General features: G+C 37.3%; 1 protein-coding gene and 1 non-coding gene across 6 annotated transcripts in view; one reads left to right on the top strand and one right to left on the bottom strand.

Moving 5' to 3' along the window:
- The window catches only part of SEPTIN7 (septin 7), a 98,370-nt gene that overhangs the window by 24,265 nt on the left and 51,461 nt on the right, over positions 1–22,644 (top strand). For 2 of the 5 annotated variants that reach the window (XM_025291178.2, XM_025291179.2), the window contains exon 3: positions 16,698–16,794. In XM_025291178.2, coding sequence (XP_025146963.1) covers positions 16,698–16,794 — 97 coding nt within the window. Of the gene's footprint in view, positions 1–15,551; positions 15,597–16,691; positions 16,795–22,644 lie in introns of those variants that run through there. The other 3 variants (XM_025291176.2, XM_025291177.2, XM_044946676.1) reach the window with 2 other exon arrangements.
- Positions 9,641–9,744, bottom strand: LOC112586727. The gene has a single exon (XR_003111213.3). It is a non-coding gene; the product is annotated as a U6 spliceosomal RNA (small nuclear RNA).

The following is a 22,644-nucleotide window of genomic DNA, read 5'->3' as shown; positions in this document are numbered from 1 at the left end:
TCAACTGCAATGCTGCTACTGCTAAGTCGCTTCAGTTGTGTCCGACTCTTCGCCACCCCATGGACCGCAGCCCACCAGGCTCCTCCGTCCATGGGATTTTCCAGGCAAGAGTACTGGAGTGGTTGCCATTGCCTTCTCTGAACCCCAATGAAACCGTGTATATTAACAGTTACTCCTGTTCCCTCCTATTCCCACGTCTTGACAACAGCTAATCTACGTCCCATCTCTATAGAATTTCCTATTCTGAGCATTTCATATAAATGAAATCATAGAATTTTTTTTGTAATTAGCTTCTTTCACTTACCATGATGTTTTAAGGTTTGACCATATTGTAGCACCCATCAGTACTTCATACCTTTTTATTATTAAATAATATTTTATTGCATGGGTGTGCATGTACATGTGTGCTCAGTCATGTCTGACTCTTTGAGACCCTAAGGACTGCAGCCTACCAGGCTGATCTGTCTATGGAATTTTCCAGGCACGAATACTGGAGTGGGTTGCCATTTCCTCCTCCAGGGGATCTTATAGCCCCAGGGATTGAACCAGTATCTCTTAACAACTCTTTCATTGGCAGGTGGGTTCTTTACTTCCAGCACCACCTGGGAAGCCCCTTTAGCCTTTAGAGAATTGCAAGTGAAAACAACAGTGATACTATGACTCCAACAGTGATAGTTTAAAGGGACAGACTAATAACAAGTGTGAACATGGATGTGGAGAAACTGAAACCCTCTCACATTACGGGGGGAATGTAAATGTCACAGCTGCTTCAGCAAACAGTTTGGCAGTTTCTCAGAAAGTTACCCTAAGATGCAGCAATTACATCCCCACGTATATATATCCAAAAGAGGAAGCATAAGTCCATATGAAAACATTGTGAATCTATAAACAAAATTATGTGTTATTTATACAATAAGGCTTCCCTGGTGGCTCAGTGGTAAAGAATCTACCTGCCAGTGTAGTATTCTTGCCCGAAGAATCCCATGGACAGAGGAGCTTGGCAAGCAGCAGTCCATAGGGTGGCAGAGTTGAATGCAACTGAAGTGATTTAGCACCCAAGCACACAATGGCTAATGATGCTCAACATCTTTACATGTGCCTGTTGGCAATTTGTATATCTTCGGTGGAAAAGTCAAAGTGTTAGTTGCTCAGTTGTGTCTGACTCGGTGACTCCATGGACTGTAGCCTGCCAGGTTCCTCTGTCCATGGGATTCTGTAAGCAAGAATACTGGAGTGGGTTCCCATTCACTTCTCCATGAGATCTTCGTGACCCGGGGATCAAACCCTGGTCTCCCAAATTGTAGGCAGATGCTTTACCATCTGAGCCATCAGGGAAGCCCATCGTCTGTGGGGCAATGTTTATTAAAGTGCTGTGCCCAATTTTTAGTTAGGTTATTTATCTTTTCATTTATTGCCCTAGAGATTACCTTTAATAACTTATAACATTATAATTTGGGTTATTACCAGCTTAGTTTCAGTAAAATACAGTGGTTTTGCTCCTGTGTACTTTTCAGTTCCTTTTACCTCCTTTGTGCTCCTAGTGTCATACACATTACTTCTTTCTAGTTTATAAACCCCAAAACAAAATTTAATGATTATTGCTTTGTAATTTCAGTCACTCAGTTGTGTCAAACTGTTTGCGACCCCATGGACTGCAGCACGCTAGGTTTCCCTGTCCCATTACCAACTCCAAGAGCTTGCTCAGACTCATGTCCATCGAGTTGGTGATGCCATCCAACCATCTCATCCTCCATCGTCCCCTTTTCCTCCTGCCCTCACTCTTTCCCAGCATGGGGGTCTTTTCCAGTAAGTCAGTTCTTCGCATCAGGTGGCCAAAGTATTGGAGCTCCAGCTTTAGCATCAGTTCTTCTGATGACTGTTCAGGACTGATTTCCTTTAGAATTGACTGGTTTGATCTCCTTGCAGTCCAAGGGACTCTCAAGAATCTTCTCCAACACCACAGTTCAAAAGCATCGATTCTTCAGCGCTCAGCTTTCTTTATGGTCCACCTCTCACATCCGTACATGACTACTGGAAAAACCATAGCCTTGACTAGATGGATTTTTGTTGACAAAGTAATGTCTCTGCTTTTTAATATGCTGTCTAAGTTGGTCATAGCTTTTCTTCCCAGGAGCAGTCATCTTTTAATTTCATGGCTGCAGTCACCATCTGCAGTGATTTTGGAGCCCAAGAAAATAAAGTATGTCATTGTTTGCATTATTTCCCCATCTATTTGCCATGAAGTGATGGGACTTGATGCCATGATCTTAGTTTTCTGAATGTTTAGTTTTAAGCCAACTTTTTCACTCTCCTCTTTCATCAAGAGGATCTTTAGTTCCTCTTCACTTTCTGCCATAAGGGTAATTGCTGTGTAAAGTGTGCCTTTAAATCAGATAGAGTTGCAAATAAAAATTATATTTGTGCTGTCTTTTGTGTTTACTTATTATGTAGGGTTTCTATCTGATTGTGAGGAATTTTCAATTTTTGCTTATCAGAGAATGTCTTAAGTTCAGCTTTATTTTTGAAAGATGCCTTTGGTAGATACTGAATTCTTGGTTGACATTCATTTTGTTTTAATGTCTTCAGTATGTCATCCATCTACTTTCTGGCCTGTGTGGTTTCTGATGAGATGTTAGTCATTATTCATATTGAGTCACCTATATAGGGTCATTTAAGTCTCTTGCTGCTTTCCTGATTCTTTGTCTGTTTTTTGGCAATTTGATTGTGATGAGTCTAGCTGTGGATCTCTGCTGTTTCTCTGTTTTAAGTTGCTGAGCTTTTATTGTGTTGACATGTTTTTCTTCAGATTTGGGATGTTGTCTGCCATTGTTTCTTCAAGTATACTTTTTGCCTCATTCTTTTCTTGTCTCTTTCCCTATGTCCTTTTTTCCAGTACTTCATGGACTCCCATTATGTTTATGTTGGTATGCTTGATTTTGTTCCACACTTTGTGGCTGTGTAGTTTTTTATTCCCTCTCTTATTATTTCTGTTCCTTAGCCTGGTAAATGTTATTTGACGATCTTATTTTGCTAGCTTGTATCAGTTTTTGAACCTATTTCTCTCTAGTGAAATTTCATTTCAGTTATTCTACTTTTTAAAAATAATTTTTTTTCTTTATTTTTCTTGTGCCGGGTCTTTGTTGCTGTGAGCTTTCTCTAGTGTTGGAGAGTGGGGGCTTTTCTTCCCCTGTGTTGTGCAGGCTTCTCACTGTGGTGGCTTCTCTTACTGTGGAGCGTGGGCTCTGGGGTGTGTTGGCTTCGGTAGTTGCCACACGTGGGCTCAGTAGTTGCAGTTCCCAGTCTCTGAAGCGCAGGCTGAGGAGCTCTGACACACCAGCTTATTTGCTTTGTGGCACTGGGGACCTTCCCAGACCAGGGATCCAACCTGTGTCCCCTGCATTGGCAGGCATTTTCTTTACCACTGAGCCACCAAGGTAGCCCTCTGCTTTTCAACTAGAAGATTTTTATTTGGTTCTTTTTAATAATTTCTTTCTGTTTATTAATCATCTCTATTTGGTGAATGTAGTTCATATACTTTCTTTTAGTTTTTTAGAAATGATTTCCTTTAGTTATTTGAATGTATTCAAAATAGCAGATTTAAAGTCTTTGCGTAATGTCTGAGTCTTCTCAGGGTTAGCTTCTGTTGATTGCTTTTTCCCCCCCATGAATGTGGGTTATATTTTTATATTTTCTTGGGTGGTTTTTTTTTTTTTTTTTTTGCATCTCATAATTTTTTGTTGAAAACTGGGCATTTCAAGCAAAACAGCGTGGCAGCTGTGGTCAAATTCTCCATCTCCCCTCTTTCCTCCACCCCAGGATTTATTATTGTTTTTTTGTTGTTTAGTGACTTTTGGGGAACTAATTCTGTAAAGTCTGTTTTCTTTGTCTTGTTTTGTCACTGAAGTCTTTAGTTATCCTATTGGTTGTTTGTGGGGTCTTGCAAGGAGTCAGACAGGTCAAATCTTTTTTGGGAATGGAGCTTTGAAGAAGCCTGTTCTCTTCCAGTTGCTGACTGGGTGCTGATTTTTGCCATGATTGCATGCTGTTGGTTTTCAAGGCTACTGTAAAACAGGTGAGGGAAGATACAAATGGGCAAGTTAAAATGCAACAAGAACTGCTGTTTTTACTGACATCCAGCCCTTTTTCTTGAGTAAGTGTTCTTTGAATTGCTGTAACCCTTTGTTCATTTCCAGAGATAGAAGAAATTGATTTTGATAATTTTGCCTCTTACTGCTTTTAATGAAGGAGAGAATTTTCTTAAGTCTTTACTCTGTTAATTTCTTTAATGTCACTCCACTGTATATCCTTTTGTTTTCCAGTGTACACATAAGAGAATCTTTAAAAGTAAATATTACTGTGCCAGCTGTCTAATAATAGTTTTTCCATTCAGTATATTGCTATCTGTCATGTCTGTTCTTCTATAAGTTTTAATTTCTGCATGGTGTTTTAACACATGGGAGTAACATATTATTTGTTTCACTTGTTTTTGAAACTTTGGTTTTTATGATTTTTCATTATCCTTAACAGTGCTTTGTTGAATGTTGTTTTATCTAAACCTTATAAATTTAAAAGGTATAAATTTGTGGAAGTGAAATTTATTGAGTGTGAGAGCATGAAGACTTAAGTTTTCGATGCATGTGGCCAAGTTGATCTTTAGGAAAGTGGTTTCATTTATATTCCACCAGTCATGTGTGAAAGTGCCTGTTTTCCCACATCCTCACACTACTGGGTACTACTGTTCATTTAATTTAGTGCTCTCCAGTAGATCTTTTGGTAATTATGAAAATGTTCTATATCTATGAAATTTCCATTTCTATATCGAGTAGGGTAATCACTACCAACATGTGGCTCTTGAGCACTTGAAATGTAGCTAGTCCTAAATAAGGTATGCTATATTTCAAAGATTATTACAAAGCAAAAGCATGTAGAAAAATTAATAATGTAAAGTGAGTCATAACTTTTTATATTGACTGCATGTTGAGATGTTGATATTGTATATACATTGGGTGAAATAAAATAATGTTGTTAACTTCACCTTTTTACTCTTCATGTGTCTACTGTAATATTTATTACATAGGTAAGTCATCTTATATTTCTATCAGTAGTTGTCTAGACTGTAGACCATTCTTCCTTTAAAGAAAGCCCTGCTTCTTTAAAGCTTATGCTATTTAATAACAGTATTTTTCACCCTTCTTAACTTTGTCAGATACCATATCCCTGTTTTCTCTTTATTTGTTAAAGATGGCACCAAACAGTTTTTCTTTCTACTCCAAGCCCTGTTATCATTCTGGGGCATATTTAGTGACCATGTATAAAACTTGTTCAGTAATTTACTTACACATCTGAGATTATTGTTGAGCCATCATTTTAACGGCTCCATGTGGTCATCTGGAACTTCTGGTCCACCTCTGAAGACTTAAGTCTGTCTTTTTCTGTCTACAACTTCATATTCTTTTAGGTGTCTCATTTCCTTACTTCCTCCCTTGGATCCTTGACCCTCTCCATTTTGTTCAGTGATTCACTTCAACCATACTTGTCAGCTCTCTTGATGCCTTGTAGTTTTTGTGCGCTCTTTCTGCAAAATAACAGCTTCAGATAACAGTCTTGGCTTACATTCAGTTACAGATTGCTACTGGAGTAAAAGATCACACGATTCAGTTCAGTCACTCAGTCGTGTCCAGTTCTTTGCGACCCCATGGACCGCAGCATGCCAGGCTTCCCTGTCCATCACAGATTTATCCTAAACTAGTGGACAGAATTGATTGGATGCCTGCTGTGTATTCCTAGCCCTTCTTTTTGTTTTGATGGTTGCTGATTCAAATCTTTATCTCTTAAAATTCCCTGGTAAGTCCCTTTAGGATTAGTAAATGATTTTTCTCTCTGATGTTTAAAGAAAATCCTGTCTTTCACTCCAAAATGTTATCTGTATCCTAGTTTACCTTCCTTTCTTTAGCCACTTGTCTAGGTAATGCTTTTTTTTTAATTTATTTTTATTTTAAAAAATTGATTTGTTGAAGTATAGTAGATTTACAGTGTTGTGTTAATTTCTGCTGTACAGCAGAGTGACTCATTTATATACACATATGCTTTCTTTTTTATATTCCTTTCCATTGTGGTTTATCCCAGGGTATTGAACATAGTTCTCTGTGCTATATGCTAGGACCTTGTTTATCCATTCTGTATGTAATAACTTGCATCTACTGACCCCAAACTCCCAGCATTTAAGCATGCAACCATCCTTTTTTTTTTTTTTTAATTCCTAAAACCCTGCCTTAACCCTTTGTTGTTCTCTAAATTCTACTTTATTGCTCTTCTGTTCGCAGATAAGCATTCAGAAAGATTTGACTTGTTTACGCTGTCTACGGTTACTCACTACTTATTTATTTCCATTATGCCTCCATCTATCTTTCTCTTATCTGTCCAGTGCTCTGACAATGGTCCCTGATAATTTTAAATAGATTCTTTTCTGTCTCTGTATTGACCACTCCAGAGCATTTGGTACAGTTGACCACTTCTTGAAGGAGGCCACTACAGTTGACCTCCTTGAACTGCTTCTAAAAACTGTTTTCCTCATTCTTTTTTCACCTTTTGCTAGGTTGTGTAGGTCATAGAGTTGGGATTTTGTTGTTGGTTGTGGCCTGCTTCTTACTTTGAATACTGTATTTGGATTCATAACCCATGGCCTTCATACCATTTAAATGTTGATGACTTAAAATGTTAATATCTGCCTTAAAATGTTAGTATCTGCCTAATCTAGACATTTCTAGAACTTCTAACTTTTATATATATAGCTGCCTACTAGATATTTGTTTTCCTAAAGCCCATTTTTTAGCACCTTAAACTCAAGTGAATTTTTCTTTTAGTGACTGGAACCACCATTAATCCAGCTCAATGTAAATTCATAAATTTAGAATTTATGTCTTGCTGTTCCCCCACAAGTTACAGAGACTTGTCACTTCAGCTCATTAATATCTAACCCAGCATTGTTCATTAGAAGTTAATGTAAGTCACATACGTAAGCTTTTCTGGTAGCCTAGGCTTCCCTAGTAGCTCAGATGGTAAATAATCTGTCTGCAGTTCAGGAGACGTGGGTTCAATCCCTGGGGCAGGAAGATCCCCTGGAGAAGTAAATGGCAAGCCACTGCAATATTCTTGCCTAGAGAATCCCATAGACAGAGGAGCCTGGCAGGCTATAGTCCATAGGGTCACACAGAGTTGGACATGACTGAAGTGACTTTGCACTCAGGCATGTTAAAAAGTTGAAAAAAATAAATTTAATTTTAGTATCATTTTTATATAGCCCAATATAGCTGAAATTTTATTTCAATATGTAATCAGTATAAAAATTGACATTTCATTCTTTTTCTTCATAATAAGTCTTTAAAACCTGATTTGTGGGACTTCCTGCTGGTCCAGCGGCTGGTCCAGTGGCTAAGGCTCCATGCTCCCAGAGCAGGGGCACGGGGTTCGATCCCTGGTCAGGGAACTAGATCTCACGTGCTTCAACTAAGACCCGGCACAATCAAATAAATAAATAAATAAATAAAAATAAGTATATATAAAAAAACCTGGCTTGTATTTTATGCTTAATGTGTGTGAAAGTGGCTCAGTTGTGTCCGACTCTTTGCAACTTCGTGGACTATACAGTCCATGGAATTCTCTAGGCCAGAATATTGGAGTAGGTAGCCCTTCCCTTCTCCAGGGGATCTTCCCAACCCAGGAATTGAACCCAGGCCTCCTGCATTGCAGGTGGATTCTTGACCAATGGAGCCAGAGCATATCCCAATTCAAACTTGCTAAATTTCAAGTGATCGATAGCCACATGGAGCTAGTGGCTACTGTAATGAACAGTAGTGTTCTAACTTAACTCTTAATCCTTGTTACTTCTGTCATGGTTCAGGTCCTAATTTCTTCCCTGGGCTACTGCAGCAGATCTTGAAATTGCTACCAGTATCTCCTCAATATTCTTATTAGTTGTAATTTTCTAAAATATGAATGTGACTTGGCTTGTGAATTAATGTGATAGTGCAGTTTTCTGCTTAAAATCCTTTAATACTCTTCATAAGTTTTAAAGATGATGCCTCATCTGAGTTCTTTACTGTGGTCTATAAAGTCCTTTGTGATCTGGATTTTGCTTGACTTCCTACTCTGCATCTCCTGGACCTTGATTATGAGGTGTACTGAACTATTTTTAGTTACCAAAAAGATCTGTAGTTTCTTCTCTTGCTTTTGGGCCTTTACAGTTGCCAAATTGCTTGCCCAGATTGTACAGCACCTGCCCAAATTTCTCATCAGACTAAGGCCTGCTAGTCCTTCAGAATCTGAAGATTCTGACAACAGGATAGGAGAAAGCACCCTTCCTTTTTGTTCTCATAGCTGTCTTCCTGTGCTTGCTTCCATTATAGTGTTTATCACTGTATTAATAGAATTGCCTTCTAACTTCTCTGACCTCAGATTCTTAGTTTCATAAGCAGGGACCTTGTTTTCATTAGCTTCTGTATCCCTAATTGGTAATACATACATTATGTGAATCCAGTAGCTATGTTAAATGAATGAGTGTGGCCAGTAATTCTATAAGAAGAGATTTAAATTTCAAGTTCAGAACAAAGAAAAAAATTTATTTAAATTTTTAAGTTACCTCTTACATGTATTCATACAGATATTAAAATCTTTTAGGTAGAGTAACCAAGAATCCATCACAGGATTAAGAAAGTAAAAGTTGGTTATGTTTGTACACAGTTGTTCATCTCAGTAAAAAGGGAAGAGCTGCTGCTGCTGCTGCTAAGTCGCTTCAGTCGTATCTGACTCTGCGACCCCATAGACAGCAGCCCACCAGGCTTTCCGTCCCTGGGATTCTCCAGGCAAGAACACTGGAGTGGGTTGCTATTTCCTTCTCCAATGCATGAAAGTGAAAAGGGAAAGTGAAGTCGCTCAGTCGTGTCCGACTCCTAGTGACCCCATGGACTGCAGCCTACCAGGCCCCTCCGTCCATGGGATTTTCCAGGCAAGAGTACTGGAGTGGGTTGCCATTGCCTTCTCCAAAAAGGGAAGAGCTAGGGGCATGAAAACTAACGTATGACCTTTAAAGAAAATTGAGGAGGGGACAATAAAGGTAATATTTAGGAAACACTTATGTGATCCTGTAACATCTTGGTAGTGTTGTTATATTAAATCTAGAATCTAGGTACTTTTGCACCAGTTATATTTAAAATACTTAAGACTTTTCAGTAATGAAGTTCTATAACTTTCCCCTTGAGTTATGTAAGAGATGGTAGGAATTTCAAGTGCTTGATAGTTTCATCTATGTTTATGATATAAGGCTTCTGTTAGAGTTAATAAGTAGATAAGTAAATTTATGTACCTTTGTCTTTTGTAGTGAGTGGTTGTTTTTGTGTTTAGAATTACATAAACTTTAGGAGAAAGCTTGCAGTTTATGTTTTAAAATTCAAAGTTGATAAAGCTTGAATTTGAAATTACGTAGAAAAGACCAAATGTTACCTTTGGAATTTTTTTTTTTTTCTTGCCTGGAAAATTTTTTTTTTCTTTTTTTTTTTAAAATTTTATTTTATTTTTAAATTTTACATAATTGTATTAGTTTTGCCAAATATCAAAATGAATCCGCCACAGGTATACATGTGTTAAAAATATGGAACGCTTCATGAATTTGCGTGTCATCCTTGCGCAGGGGCCATGCTAATCTTTGTATCGTTCCAATTTTAGTATATGTGCTGCCGAAGCGAGCACTACCTTTGGAATTTTAAGTTACTGATGTAAACCTTCCTTGAATCTTTAAAGTGGGATTTTTTTCCCCCTTTTTTATTATTGTAGTTACTAAGGGGAGAAATAGAACCCTGGTCATATTTAGGTAATTTGGGGCTGAATATCTCTTTTGTAAAGTTGGAGAGTTCAGTTCAGTTGCTCAGTCGTGTCCGACTCTGCGACCCATTAGATTGCAGCATGCCAGGCTTCCCTGTCCATCACCAGCTCCCGGGGCTTGCTCAGACTCATGTCCGTGATGCCGTCCTACCATCTCATCCTCTGTCGCCCCCTTCTCCTCCTGCATTCAGTCTTTCCCAGAATCACGGTCTTTTCCAGTGAGTCAGTTCTTCGCATCAGGTGGCCAGAGTATTGGAGTTTGAGCTTCACCATCTGTCCTTCCAAAGAATATTCAGGATTGATTTCCTTTAGGATTGACTGGTCTGATCTCCTTGCAGTTCAGGGGGCTCTCAAGAGTCTTCTCCAGCACCACAGTTTAAAAGCATCAATTCTTTGGTGCTCAGCTTTCTTTATGGTCCAACTCTCACATCCATACATGCCTCCTGGCAAAACTGTAGTTTTGACTAGATGGACTTTTGTCGGCAAAGTGATGTCTCGGCTTTTTGATATGTTGTCTAGCTTGGTCATAGCTTTTCTTCCAAGGAGCATCTTTTAATTTCATGGCTGCAGTCACCATCTGCAGTGATTTTGGAGCCCAAGAAAATAAAGTCTGTCACTGTTTCCATTGTTTTCCCATCTATTTGCCATGGAGTGATGGGACTGGATGCCACGACCTTAGTTTTTTAAATGTTTAGTTTTAGGACAGCTTTTTCACTCTCCTCTTTCACTTTCATCAAGAGACTCTTTAGTTCCTTCCTCTTCACTTTCTGCCATAAGGGTGGTATCATCTGTGTATCTGAGGTTATTGATATTTCTTCCAGCAATCTTGATTCCAGCTTGTGCTTCATCCAGCCCAGCATTTCTCATGATGTTCTCTGCATATAAGTTAAATAAGCAGGATGCCAGTATACAGCCTTGACTACTCCTTTCCCAATTTTGAACCAATCTGTTGTTCCACGTCTGGTTCTAACTGTTGCTTCTTGACCTGCATACAGATTTCTCAGGCAGATAAAGTGGTTATGGTATTCTCATCTCTTTTTTAAGAATTTTCCACAGTTGTTGTCTTATACACAGTCAAAGGCTTTGGCGTAATCAATAAAGCAGATGGTTTTCTGGAATTCTCTTGCTTTTTCTATGATCCAACAGATGTTGGAATCTCTGGTTTCTCTGCCTTTTTCTAAATTCAGCTTGAACATCTGGAAGTTCACAGTTGACATACTGTTGAAGCCTGGCTTGGAGAATTTTGAGCATTACTTTGCCAGTATGTGAGATGAGCAATTGTGTGGTAGTTTGAATATTCTTTGGCATTGCCCTTCCTTGGGATTGAGATGAAAAGTAACCTTTTCCAGCTCTTTGGCCACTGCTGAGTTTTCCAAATTTGCTGGCATATTGAGTGCAGCACTTAAACAGCATCATCTTTTAGGATTTGAAATAGCTCAGCTGGAATTCCGTCACCTCCACTAGCTTTGTTCATAGTAACGCTTCCTAAGGCCCACTTGACTTTGCATTCCAGGATGTCTGGCTCTACGTGAGTGATGGAGAGACTTGAAGGTTTATAGTAGATCCTATAAAAATGTTTTAACTTTCCCTCAAATTTATTTGCTTCCAACCTATTACAACTCAGTTTTATTGTTGTTCCCCAAAAGCATATTTAGCAATTTTCAAAATAAGGTGCTGTTTTTCTCCTTTGGAAAATATATGTTAATTTATAAATATTAATATTCAAAATTTTAAAATTATAATGGGTTTTCAGATGCCAAGGTTTTGATAACTTTACTTTGAAATAAGAACAAATGGTAGAGAATATAAACAAATCTTAAGAGTTCCAATAATCTATTATTGAAACCTTTTTGAGGCATCTTTTTCTTTGAATATAATTGATTTCTAGAAGTAAGTTTAAGTAAATTAATGACTGCAGTTACTGGGTATTGTATTTAAGTTGGTTTTCCCACAGGTAGTGAAATAGCAAGCAATGGAATTGTAGTTTGATTTTCTTAAATGTGAATTTGACATAGAGATTTGCCATATCTTTTAGATAGTTACCGAAAGATTTAACATGTGCTTTTAGAAAAGATGATTTGATAACTGTTTATTCTTATATAACTGATGATTGAAATCAAGTAATACTCTTAAGGTATTTTGGGTGAAGCCTGGGTGAATATGCTTTTATCTATATTTGCATGCTTATAAGTGTCACAGTTACGTCACTCGGGTCTATAAATAATGTTTCTTTATCCAGAGATTATATTTCACATTGGCACTGTGAGCATTATTTTTGTCCAGAAAAAGAATCAGTGGGTGGTTAAATCTTCTGAATTACAGACTGTGGTTGATTTTAGAATTTCGGGAAGGCAAGATTCTTATGAAATGTGAAAAGTTTATGTGTTTTAGTCAGCCAGTGTTATATTTTAGTATATTCCCTAAATCTGTCTTTTGTGTTTAGACACCGTTTCTTTCTCAGGAGAAATTTTCCTGAAAGTGTATTTTTGTTTATTTTTTTAAACAACTCCTGTGTATCAGCACTCTGTTAGGAATGTAGAGATGAATATGACATGATTTTCTTCCTCTGGGAAATCAGTCATATGGGGAAACTGGCAAATGACATGCTTAATTTTAAAATAATTTATAACATGTAATTATTTTAAAAATTATATTAGTTAACATATACAGAGAATTACCTACTCTCAAACTAGTAAGTCTTCTTCCTCACTGTGTTACTGAGACTGCTCTTGTGTAGAATTATCAGTAATCTTATATCAAAATTTTATGGTCACATCTCTGGTATTTTTCATTTGACTTTTCAGTAGCATTTAACACAGTTGAATAACCTTCAGCCCTTCTAGTTTTCTTTCCTCCTCACTGACTGATCTTTCTTACTCATTTTCTGCCTAACATTTCAGCGTTGGAGTGCTCCAGGAATCTGCCTGTGTGCTGTGCTGTGCTTAGTCGCTCAGCAAAGTATCTGACTCTTTGTGACCCCATGGACTATAGCCCACTAGGCTCCTCTTTCCATGGGGATTCTGCAGGCAAGAATACTGGAGTGGGTTGCCATGTCCTCCCCGCAGCCCAGGGATTGAACCCTCTGGTCTCTTGCATTGCAGGCGGATTCTTAAGCCAGCAGGGAAGCCCCAGGAAACTGCCTAGAACCCCTTTCATCTATAATATCTCTTTGAGAATATAATCCTCTCTCAGTACTATCTATATGCTTATGTTTCCTAAATCTGTGTTTTCAGCAACAACCAACCCTGGAATTTCTGAATTCATATGTTTAACTGCCTATGACCATTTCTTCTTGAATATGTAATACAGTCTTCAACACATTCAAAGCTTTTTTTGATTTTGGTGATTTTGGCCCTCACCGCTCACTCTTTTCCTTTGTTCCCTCTTTCCGTGGAGATATCACTAGTTATTGAGTTGTTCAAGTCAAGTAGTGAGAGTTACCTTTTGTCTCTTTTACTGATCACATGTAATGCACCAGAAGTGTCCTGACCATTCTTCCTTCAAAACCTGTTCTGAATCTTTCTCTCTCCTTATATTGACACCATCTAAATTCAGTATACCCTTTCTTTCTTAAACTATTGTAGTAGGCTTCTTAGCAGTTTTCTTATTTCCATTTCTTCTCTTAACAGTAAGAACTATCTTTAAAACACAAATCAGGTCAGGTCACTTGCACTTGCCTTTGTAAAACCCTCCAGTGGCTTCCCATCATGCCTAAAATAACACTCAGATTTCCTGCTTTTACTAGGTCCCACATTATCTGGCCCCTGCCTGCCTCCCTGACCTATTTTCTACCACTTGTCCCCTGGTCTACTACCTTACTTCTGTGGAGTTGTTATACTTTCTGTTTCTGAAAGTACCAGGTTCACCCCCACTTCAGGGCCCACCGCTTGCCCTAAAATGCTTTCCCCTGTTTTCTTACCTCAGTCTCCCAGTTGTCCCTAAGACTGTTCTGTGACTTGAGGATAAAGCAATGAATAAGACACAGGGGTAGACTGAGGCATTTTTCTTACACCTTTTGTATGGTGGGTTTCTTGAACATGTAACCTAAAATATTTTCTCGGAAACTTCTTCAGTTCTCTCAGATGGTCAGATGGCTTCCTCTTTTTGATGTCACAACTTCTGTAATTCCTTTAATCTGTACCTTGATGGAGTTTACATTCTAGTTGGAGGTAGAGTGAGTGGAGATCACCATAAACAAGATTTGTATGTATGTTAAATGGTGATAGGTGCTAAAGGGGAAAAAAAAAACATAAAGCAACAAAGTGCTGAGATGAGGGGTTGTAGTTAGGGTATTCAGAGCAGTCCTCTCTGTGGAGGTGACATTTGAATAATCATTGTTTTTTCTAGGTTGTGATATAACTCAGATTTGTTCAATATAGAAAAAAAGACATACCCTTTTTACGGACATTTTGTCCAAAGATAGTCTTATTTTCTCTTCTGTGCTCTGTTGGTTGCCTTTCAGTTTTCATAGGTCACATTTACTTCATCTTTCCATTTGTTATTGCTTGCAGTCTTTAGCTTCCTTTCCTATATCCCCAAGTTTGCATTTCTTCCAATTCTGAACTTTAGTTTAATTACTTGAAATATGGTAATACTATGTAAAGATCCTAGCGAAAATATTGGCATTTATCTGATCTGATCTGTCTTAATCCAGTGACTGACAAAGCAAAATTGTATGAAATTTACATTTTTTTTTTCTTCTTGGAATTTAAAGTTGGTCCCTGTATATCTTCTTGAAATTTCATACTTTACACTTTTTTTATCATTTCTTGTAAGACTTCAGGTGCAAGGCATAGTGATTGTCCTTTCTGAAAAGATAGGAGGTCTTTGATTCTGTGTTTTATCAGGAAAGCTGCTAAAATGGACTCACTGGGCCTTATATCCAACAAAAAAATATTTTCTTGATGTGAGTAGAAAAAAGTCTACTTTCAGTATATTTGTAATTTACCTCTAATTTGTTGAGTTACACGTAAGTAACTTTCATTTTCTCCCCTCTTCATTTTACTATGTTCCAATGGATTTCTCTGCCCTGTTTGGACTGAATGTGCCATGAACGATTCTTGGAATTCCTCGTGTACTGTTCCTCTGTGGATCTGTTCCGTTGGAACCTGGAACACTGGAATGATGGAAATATGTTCTTTACAAAGTAGCTGTGAGTATACTACATAATTAATACAGAGGCTTTTTTCTGGTCTAAGTTAAATTTCAGTTACAATTGGATGAAATATGAATCAAGGAATCTTTAAATTTAATACATAGTCTTAGCTGTGCACATAGTAGGCTTTCAAATATTTGACTTTAAAATATTCTGATCAGTGTCTTAACTAGTATATTTAAAATTAGCCTCTAATTTAATTGGCTTACTTATCTGCTCAACATTTGTCTTAAAATTAATTTATATGAATTTTAAAAAAGGGTAAAAGATTATGGATGGAATATTTAGTTATATATGTGATAATAGTGAGGAATGCAGGGTGCTGTTCTTTGTTAAATCCAAATGTATTGAATTATTACTTTGATCCCATATGAGTGTTTTTGGATGAGAATTTAAATGTGGCAAAAACCTTTAAGAGAAATGTGTATCTCTTAGGAACGTTATTTTTAAATGATGAATGGCATTATGTTTTAATGATGAATAAGACCTACCTCTAAGTAAATTAATCAGTAAGACTCTACTCACTCAGATGGTCTGAACTATGGACAGTATTTGTCACCAATGGGTAAGTTGAAAGTCACACTGATTTTCTGTGCCAATTTAGAAGTAGGTTTGTATGAACTAATCATGAAATTATTGGTGAGGTCATCAAAGCTATACAGAAGCTATACATCAAAAGCTATACAAAAAACGGAATTAAAGTTTACTTTAAAACCAGGATAAATCTGATGTCCAGTAAAAACATTGAGGTGACATTACTGGACCTAGTATAAGAGTTTGAAAGATAATGTTTACTGATTGACATTCATCATGAGAGCTTTTAAGAGTTTATGAAAAATTTTAAACTCCACATTTTGATTTTATTTCATGAATAAGAAGGTGAATTTCAAGAAAAGCCTGCCTGTGGTTTTTAGTATGAGCAAAGGGAATAATTAAAAGAGTCCTTAATATAATCTTATATAAGATTATATATAATATAACAGGGAATATATGTTATATAACATAATATATTATTAATACAAAATATATAATTAATTATATAATATATAGTATAGCAGGGAAGCCTGGCATCCTGCAGTCCATGGGGTCGCAAAGAGTCAAACATGACTGAGTGACTGAACTGAATATAATCTTAAGGGGATTTGAATTTTTTTATTGTAAAAAATCCTTTGTTGTTTTTTTAGTTGCTTGATCAGAATATTAGTAACTTACTATAAATTGAAATCTTTGCTCTGAGGCAGGTTTTTAAAATTTTTATTTTATTCCCTTGGGTTTTTATAATTGACTCAGTTGAGTTCAGTTCAGTTGCTCAGTTATGTCTGACTCTTTGCAACCCCATGGATTGCAGCACACCAGGCTTCCCTGTTCATCACCAACTCCCGGAGCTTGCTCAGACTCACGTCCATCGAGTCAGTGATGTCATATGACAATCTCATTGACTTTTATAATTGACTACTGTTAATCACTTGTGCTCAATTTATTTTGTCCATTTTTTTGATTAACTAATACTTTTATTGGTAATACTATAAAATCAGTTTAATTTACCATGAATAAGAGTTTGTATGATTTTCTAAAACTAGGTTAATGAAGAGAATTTGAAATGTATGATAGAAGCATTCTGTTGATGTATAAATAATTGACCCTCTTTTACTTTTCTCAGCAACAGAAGAACCTTGAAGGCTATGTGGGATTTGCAAATCTCCCAAATCAAGTATACAGAAAATCAGTGAAGAGAGGTTTTGAATTCACACTTATGGTTGTCGGTAAGATATGATTTCTCACTAAAGTTGAATTTTGATGAACTATTAATGAACTATTAATAACTATTTAATGAACTCGGAATGTTTTAAGAAAACAATAGCCCAAATAACTGCAGCAATCAATGTTATATGTTTTTTGTTATGCAGATACACTTTAAAATTTAACTTGGTAGCATAGTGGGATTTAAGTATTATCTTGCCTGTTTTTTTGTAGGTGGCGCAGTTTTGAAAACGGTGGGGAAGGGAAGTAGAAGTTGAAAAGCAGTGGGAGGTGGGTAGTGGAACAGAAAACTGGAGAAGTTCTCTTCAGTTGATGCTACAAAAGGAAATAGCATCTGGTGGTTACTTATTACTCCAGGATAGTTTTATTCTTTGGCTCATGTAGTGCACTGAAGCCATATCATCCAAGTGTTTAACTTAAACATATGTTCTCTAAATCTGAAAAAGAAGGATGGGGTAGAGGATCATAATCATGCAGTGATTACCCTGGGAGTTCATTCATTGAGTGTAAGCCCTGGAATAAGTGAAATATGACTTTCCTTCTTTGGTTCACTCTTATTTTTCTCTTGGGTGTGTTTCATCCTGTGAACACCTTTGCCTGCCTGTAATCGATTTTAAGAGATTGTCAGGGTTGTTTTAACTGTAGTTGAGTAACATCATCATATATGAAAAGACACTTTACCATGTGTAAGATTAGTTTTCTTAAATGACAGTCTTAATCTTAAATGACTTTATAATATTTTCATCTCATATAGTCTGACTTTATAACCTGGCTTCTCAGTTTGATGCAATTTATTGTATTTCTCTATTTAAGAAGATGGAAGGCAGAATTATTGGATTAATTATCCTTGACAAAGAAAATTGAGTTGATGCTGGATCTTTATATATTGTGCATTAAATTTTGCTAATTATATTCCACACCTGGTATTTTATTTTGGTGTTGAATTAGATTATTGAATGAAGGGAAGAATATTTTATCAACTGACCAGAATATTTTGCCTGAGGGTCAGTTTGTGACTGTTTGGAAGTATCTGCATTGTAATAAATCATAGTTAAAACGTGGTACAAAATCTGCAAACTTGATACTTGTCTGCCTCTGGCTGAATAAAAAGTATGGTATACCTGGCTTGCAAATTGCTGCTGTAGAGCAGGTGTGGGTCTAGATAGGTGAATAAAATATGCAGGACACACCTCGTCCTAGGTTGGTAACATAGATCGTTATACGTGAAGAAATGCTGCATCTTATATTTACATTTACTGTGTAAGGTTAGTGATCTTAAATGACAAACTGTAGACAAATAAAAGATCATTTTTTAATTTGTAAAAAAACCTCCTAGGTCCATTAGGAGAACCATAACAGTTTTCAAAAATTTTTATTATTAAAACTTAAAGAGTGACTTTTTGAGTGTCTGCTTAGTAATGTCTGGGAGTCAAGGCCAGATATTTGGTTTGAAATTGCTGTGACATTTTTCCAGGTGAAAGATATATAATAATCAGCTGATCTTGACTGTTAAAGGAAATATGGAATCTCTGAATGTAACTTACTAGTTTTTTTGTTGTTGTTACCACATGTAACACTTGAACATTTTATATTTAACATGTACATTTTATTTAATTAAATCAGCCGTTGTACACGTTGCAGCTATGTATTGTTAGTGCTGTATTTTTTCCCCTTAACTAATACATGCCCTCATAGATATATTCAATCAGTGTTAACCACCATGGGAACAAGATGCTGATTCTTACTAGCTTTTTTGATTAGACCTCTTGTCAACTATAGCTTGTTTTTTCTCTTTGATAAGACTTAAAATGAGAATAAAAGAGAATGGGTATCAATATTATTATACTGTCCTCCTCCCCATACCTTGAACATTACTATTTAATTAGCTGTCTTTGTGTAGACTTGAGTACAAGGTCTGAATCTTTTCATCTACGTAGTTGCAATGTGTGACACATAAAAGTCACATTTTAAGTATTTTATACATTGTTTTTCAGACTGCAGGCCATATCTGACAGCACTGTGTGTATATCATAGAAAGCTAAAGCTAACCTTGCTGTAACATTCTTGACTTACAATAGAGACTACAAGCTATTCCTTATAAACTGAGTCCTCATTTTTGTGATTTATGCTCAGAGCAACTTCGACTCTTAAAACAGTTTTTGGTTTGAGATTTATACACCGATACAAACTGAGAATCTATATTTAACAGTTGATTTCTTAATCTCTTCACCCTTTGTTGGGAAACCTTTATCCAGTAACCTTGCTTCATAAGCAATATTTATTATTTACCTGAGGGACTTTTTTGTATAAAAGAGGCATATTGGTATTCCTGTATTTTCTTGCCTAAAGGATCTTATAATTTACATAATGATATAAAATATACATAAAAAGATAACGTTTTCAGGAAGTAAATACAAGTTAGTAGAGTCATATAGAAATTAAGAACAGATGTTTAAAGGTATAGGAGAGCTTATCCCTGGTTGGACATTATTACTGCCTTATTTGAGGAAGAGGTATTAGGGCAGATTTTTGAAGAATATGATTGGGATAGACATTGAGTGGGCAGTCCAGTTGGAAAAACAATAGCCAACAAAAATCAGCACCTATGTGTCAGGCAATATTTCAAGTACATAAAGTATTGACACTTTATTTCTGTAACTCATACAGTCCTTAACAGTAACCTTATGATATGAGTATTATTGTTTTCTGCATTTTAAAGATGCAAAAAACTGAGGCATGGAGATATTAGTTACTTGACTATGGTCACACTGCTGTCGGATGCCAGAACCAAACCCAGTCTATCTCTGTCTGGTGTGTTCTTAAGCACTATGCTGCTGCTGCTGCTAAGTTGCTTCAGTCGTGTCCGACTCTGTGCGACCCCATAGACGGCAGCCCACCAGGCTCCTCTGTCCCTGGGATTCTCTAGGCAAGAACACTGGAGTGGGTTGCCATTTCCTCCTCCAATGCATGCATGCATGTATGCTAAGTCGCTTCAGTTGTGTCCGACTCTGTGTAACCCCATGGATAGCAGCCCACCAGGCTCCTCTGTCCACAGGATTTTCTAGGCAAGATGCAGAGGCTCATTTGGAAATACTGGATATAGTGCATCCATTATGATTTGAACTTGTATGATTTCAACTAGATATTCTGTTTTCACTAAAAAAATTAAAGAGACGAGGGACAGACAGAAAAAGGAATGAGAATTATAGATAACTTAAATAGTGCAAGCAGTTTTTTCTGCCATTCTACTGAAATGAGTAGTTTCTGTCCTAGGGTCAGCATGAAGTGGGAGAGGTGAATTTTCTATTCCCCTAGTCATTTCCTTCCACATACTTTCATAGTGTATGCCGCTCACCTTGCTCAGTTAGTCTAGGTGCCTTAATATAAACTAGTTACTTCTTAAGTGCTCAAGAAAAAGGTATCTGTTTCAGTGCAGGAAGAAAACAAGTTGTCAGGTTATATGTAATTGTGCTTTATGGATGATGTGGAGGAGCAGAGGGAGTTTTAAGATTAATTGGCATTGTACATTGATTTTAGGATCCTACCCTGAAGAGTTCACTTTGTAATAGTTGGAAATAAGGCTGGAAGTGTAGGCTAGCGTAGATTTTAAAGACCTTGATTGCCTCCAGGATGAAGAGATTGGAATTCTTGATTTTGAATCTTTATTTGAAAATTTAGTTTAAAACCCAGTGTCAGCAATATTAAATAATGAAGACAGGTCTTTAATGTAACAAAGCGTCAAACCTGTTTGGGCTTGGAACTTGACAGTTCTTTGTGTGCTTCTTAATTAGACTTGCCTATGCTCTGAGATGGAAATGGCAACCCACTCCAGTATTCTTGCCTGGAAAATCCCATGGATGAAGGAGCCTTGAATGTTGCAATCCATGGGGTCGCAAAGAGTCGGACATGACTGAGCGATTTCACTTTAAAAAAAGCATACTCTGAGAATAAAATGTTAATTGTAAATTCCTGATTTTACTAGAATCTTTCAAAGAGGTAGAACTAACGTAGATTGCTTTATCTGACCAGAAAATATTTTGAAAAGCAAGTGGCATTAAATCTGTTACTTTGGATTTTTTGAAGATAAAATTCAGCTTAATCATTTTTATAAGACTAAGCTTTAGCTTTGCAAAATTTTTATAGCAGAGGGTTTTTTTTTTTTTTTGGTCATAATTTAGTTGACCTATATCAAATGTCTTTAGTAGCACTGGCCTTTTTGTTGGCAGAAGGAGCTTAGAATTAGAACATGGTGGTTTAGCCATTTTGGGGATTCAGAGTTTATCATAATGTATATTTTGTGTATGACATATTAGTAAAGTTTCAGTTCAGTTCAGTCACTCAGTCGTGTCCGACTCTTTGCGACCCCATGAATTGCAGCACACCAGGCCTTCCTGTCCATCACCAACTCCCGGAGTTCACCCAGACTCACGTCCATCGAGTCAGTGATGCCATCCAGCCATCTCATCCTGTGTCGTCCCCTTCGCCTCCTGCCCCCAATCCCTTCCAGCATCAGAGTCTTTTCCAATGAGTCAACTCTTTGCATGAGGTGGCCAAAGTACTGGAGTTGCAGCTTTAGCATCATTCCTTCTAAAGAAATCCCAGGGCTGATCTCCTTCAGAATGGACTGGTTGGATCTCCTTGCAGTCCAAGGGACTCTCAGGAGTCTTCTCCAACACCACAGTTCAAAAGCATCAATTCTTCGGCACTCAGCCTTCTTCACAGTCCAACTCTCACGTCCATACATGACCATAGGAAAAACCATAGCCTTTACTAGAGGGACCTTCGTTGGCAAAGTAATGTCTCTGGTTTTGAATATGCTATCCAGGTTGGTCATAACTTTCCTTCCAAGGAGTAAGCGTCTTTTAATTTCATGGCTGCAGTCACCATCTGCAGTGATTTTGGAGCCCAGAAAAATAAAGTCTGACACTGTTTCCACTGTTTCCCCATCTATTTCCCATGAAGTGATGGGACCGGATGCCATGATCTTCGTTTTCTGAATGTTGAGCTTTAAGCCAACTTTTTCACTCTCCACTTTCACTTTCATCAAGAGGCTTTTTAGTTCCTCTTCACTTTTTGCCATAAGGGTGGTGTCATCTGCATATCTGAGGTGATTGATATTTCTCCCAGCAATCTTGATTCCAGCTTGTGCTTCTTCCAGTCCAGCGTTTCTCATGATGTACTCTGCATAGAAGTTAAATAAGCAGGGTGACAATATACAGCCTTGACGTACTCCTTTTCCTATTTGGAACTAGTCTGTTGTTCCATGTCCAGTTCTAACTGTTGCTTCCTGACCTGCATACAGATTTCTCAAGAGGCAGGTCAGGTGGTCTGGTATGCCCATCTCTTTCAGAATTTTCCACAGTTTATTGTGATGCACACAGTCAAAGGCTTTGGCATCGTCAATAAAGCAGAAATAGATGTTTTTCTGGAACTCTCTTGCTTTTTTGATGATCCAGCGGATGTTGGCAATTTGATCTCTGGTTCCTCTGCCTTTTCTAAAACCAGCTTGAACATCAGGAAGTTCATGGTTCACATATTGCTGAAGCCTGGCTTGGAGAATTTTGAGCATTACTTTACTAGCGTGTGAGATGAGTGCAATTGTGTGGTAGTTGGAGCATTCTTTGGCATTGCCTTTCTTTGGGATTGGAATGGAAACTGACCTTTTCCAGTCCTGTGGCCACTGCTGAGTTTTCCAAATGTGCTGGCATATTGAGTGCAGCACTTTCATAGCATCATCTTTCAGGATTTGGAATAGCTCAACTGGAATTCCATCACCTCCACTAGCTTTGTTTGTTGTGATGCTTTCTAAGGCCCACTTGACTTCACATTCCAGGATGTCTGGCTCTAGGTGA

This window comes from Bubalus bubalis, chromosome 8 (assembly GCF_019923935.1).
Source record: "Bubalus bubalis isolate 160015118507 breed Murrah chromosome 8, NDDB_SH_1, whole genome shotgun sequence".
NCBI classification, from domain to species: Eukaryota; Metazoa; Chordata; class Mammalia; order Artiodactyla; family Bovidae; genus Bubalus; species Bubalus bubalis.
The sequence above is the reverse complement of the archived record's forward strand: the minus strand, read 5'-3'. Positions and strand labels throughout refer to the sequence as shown.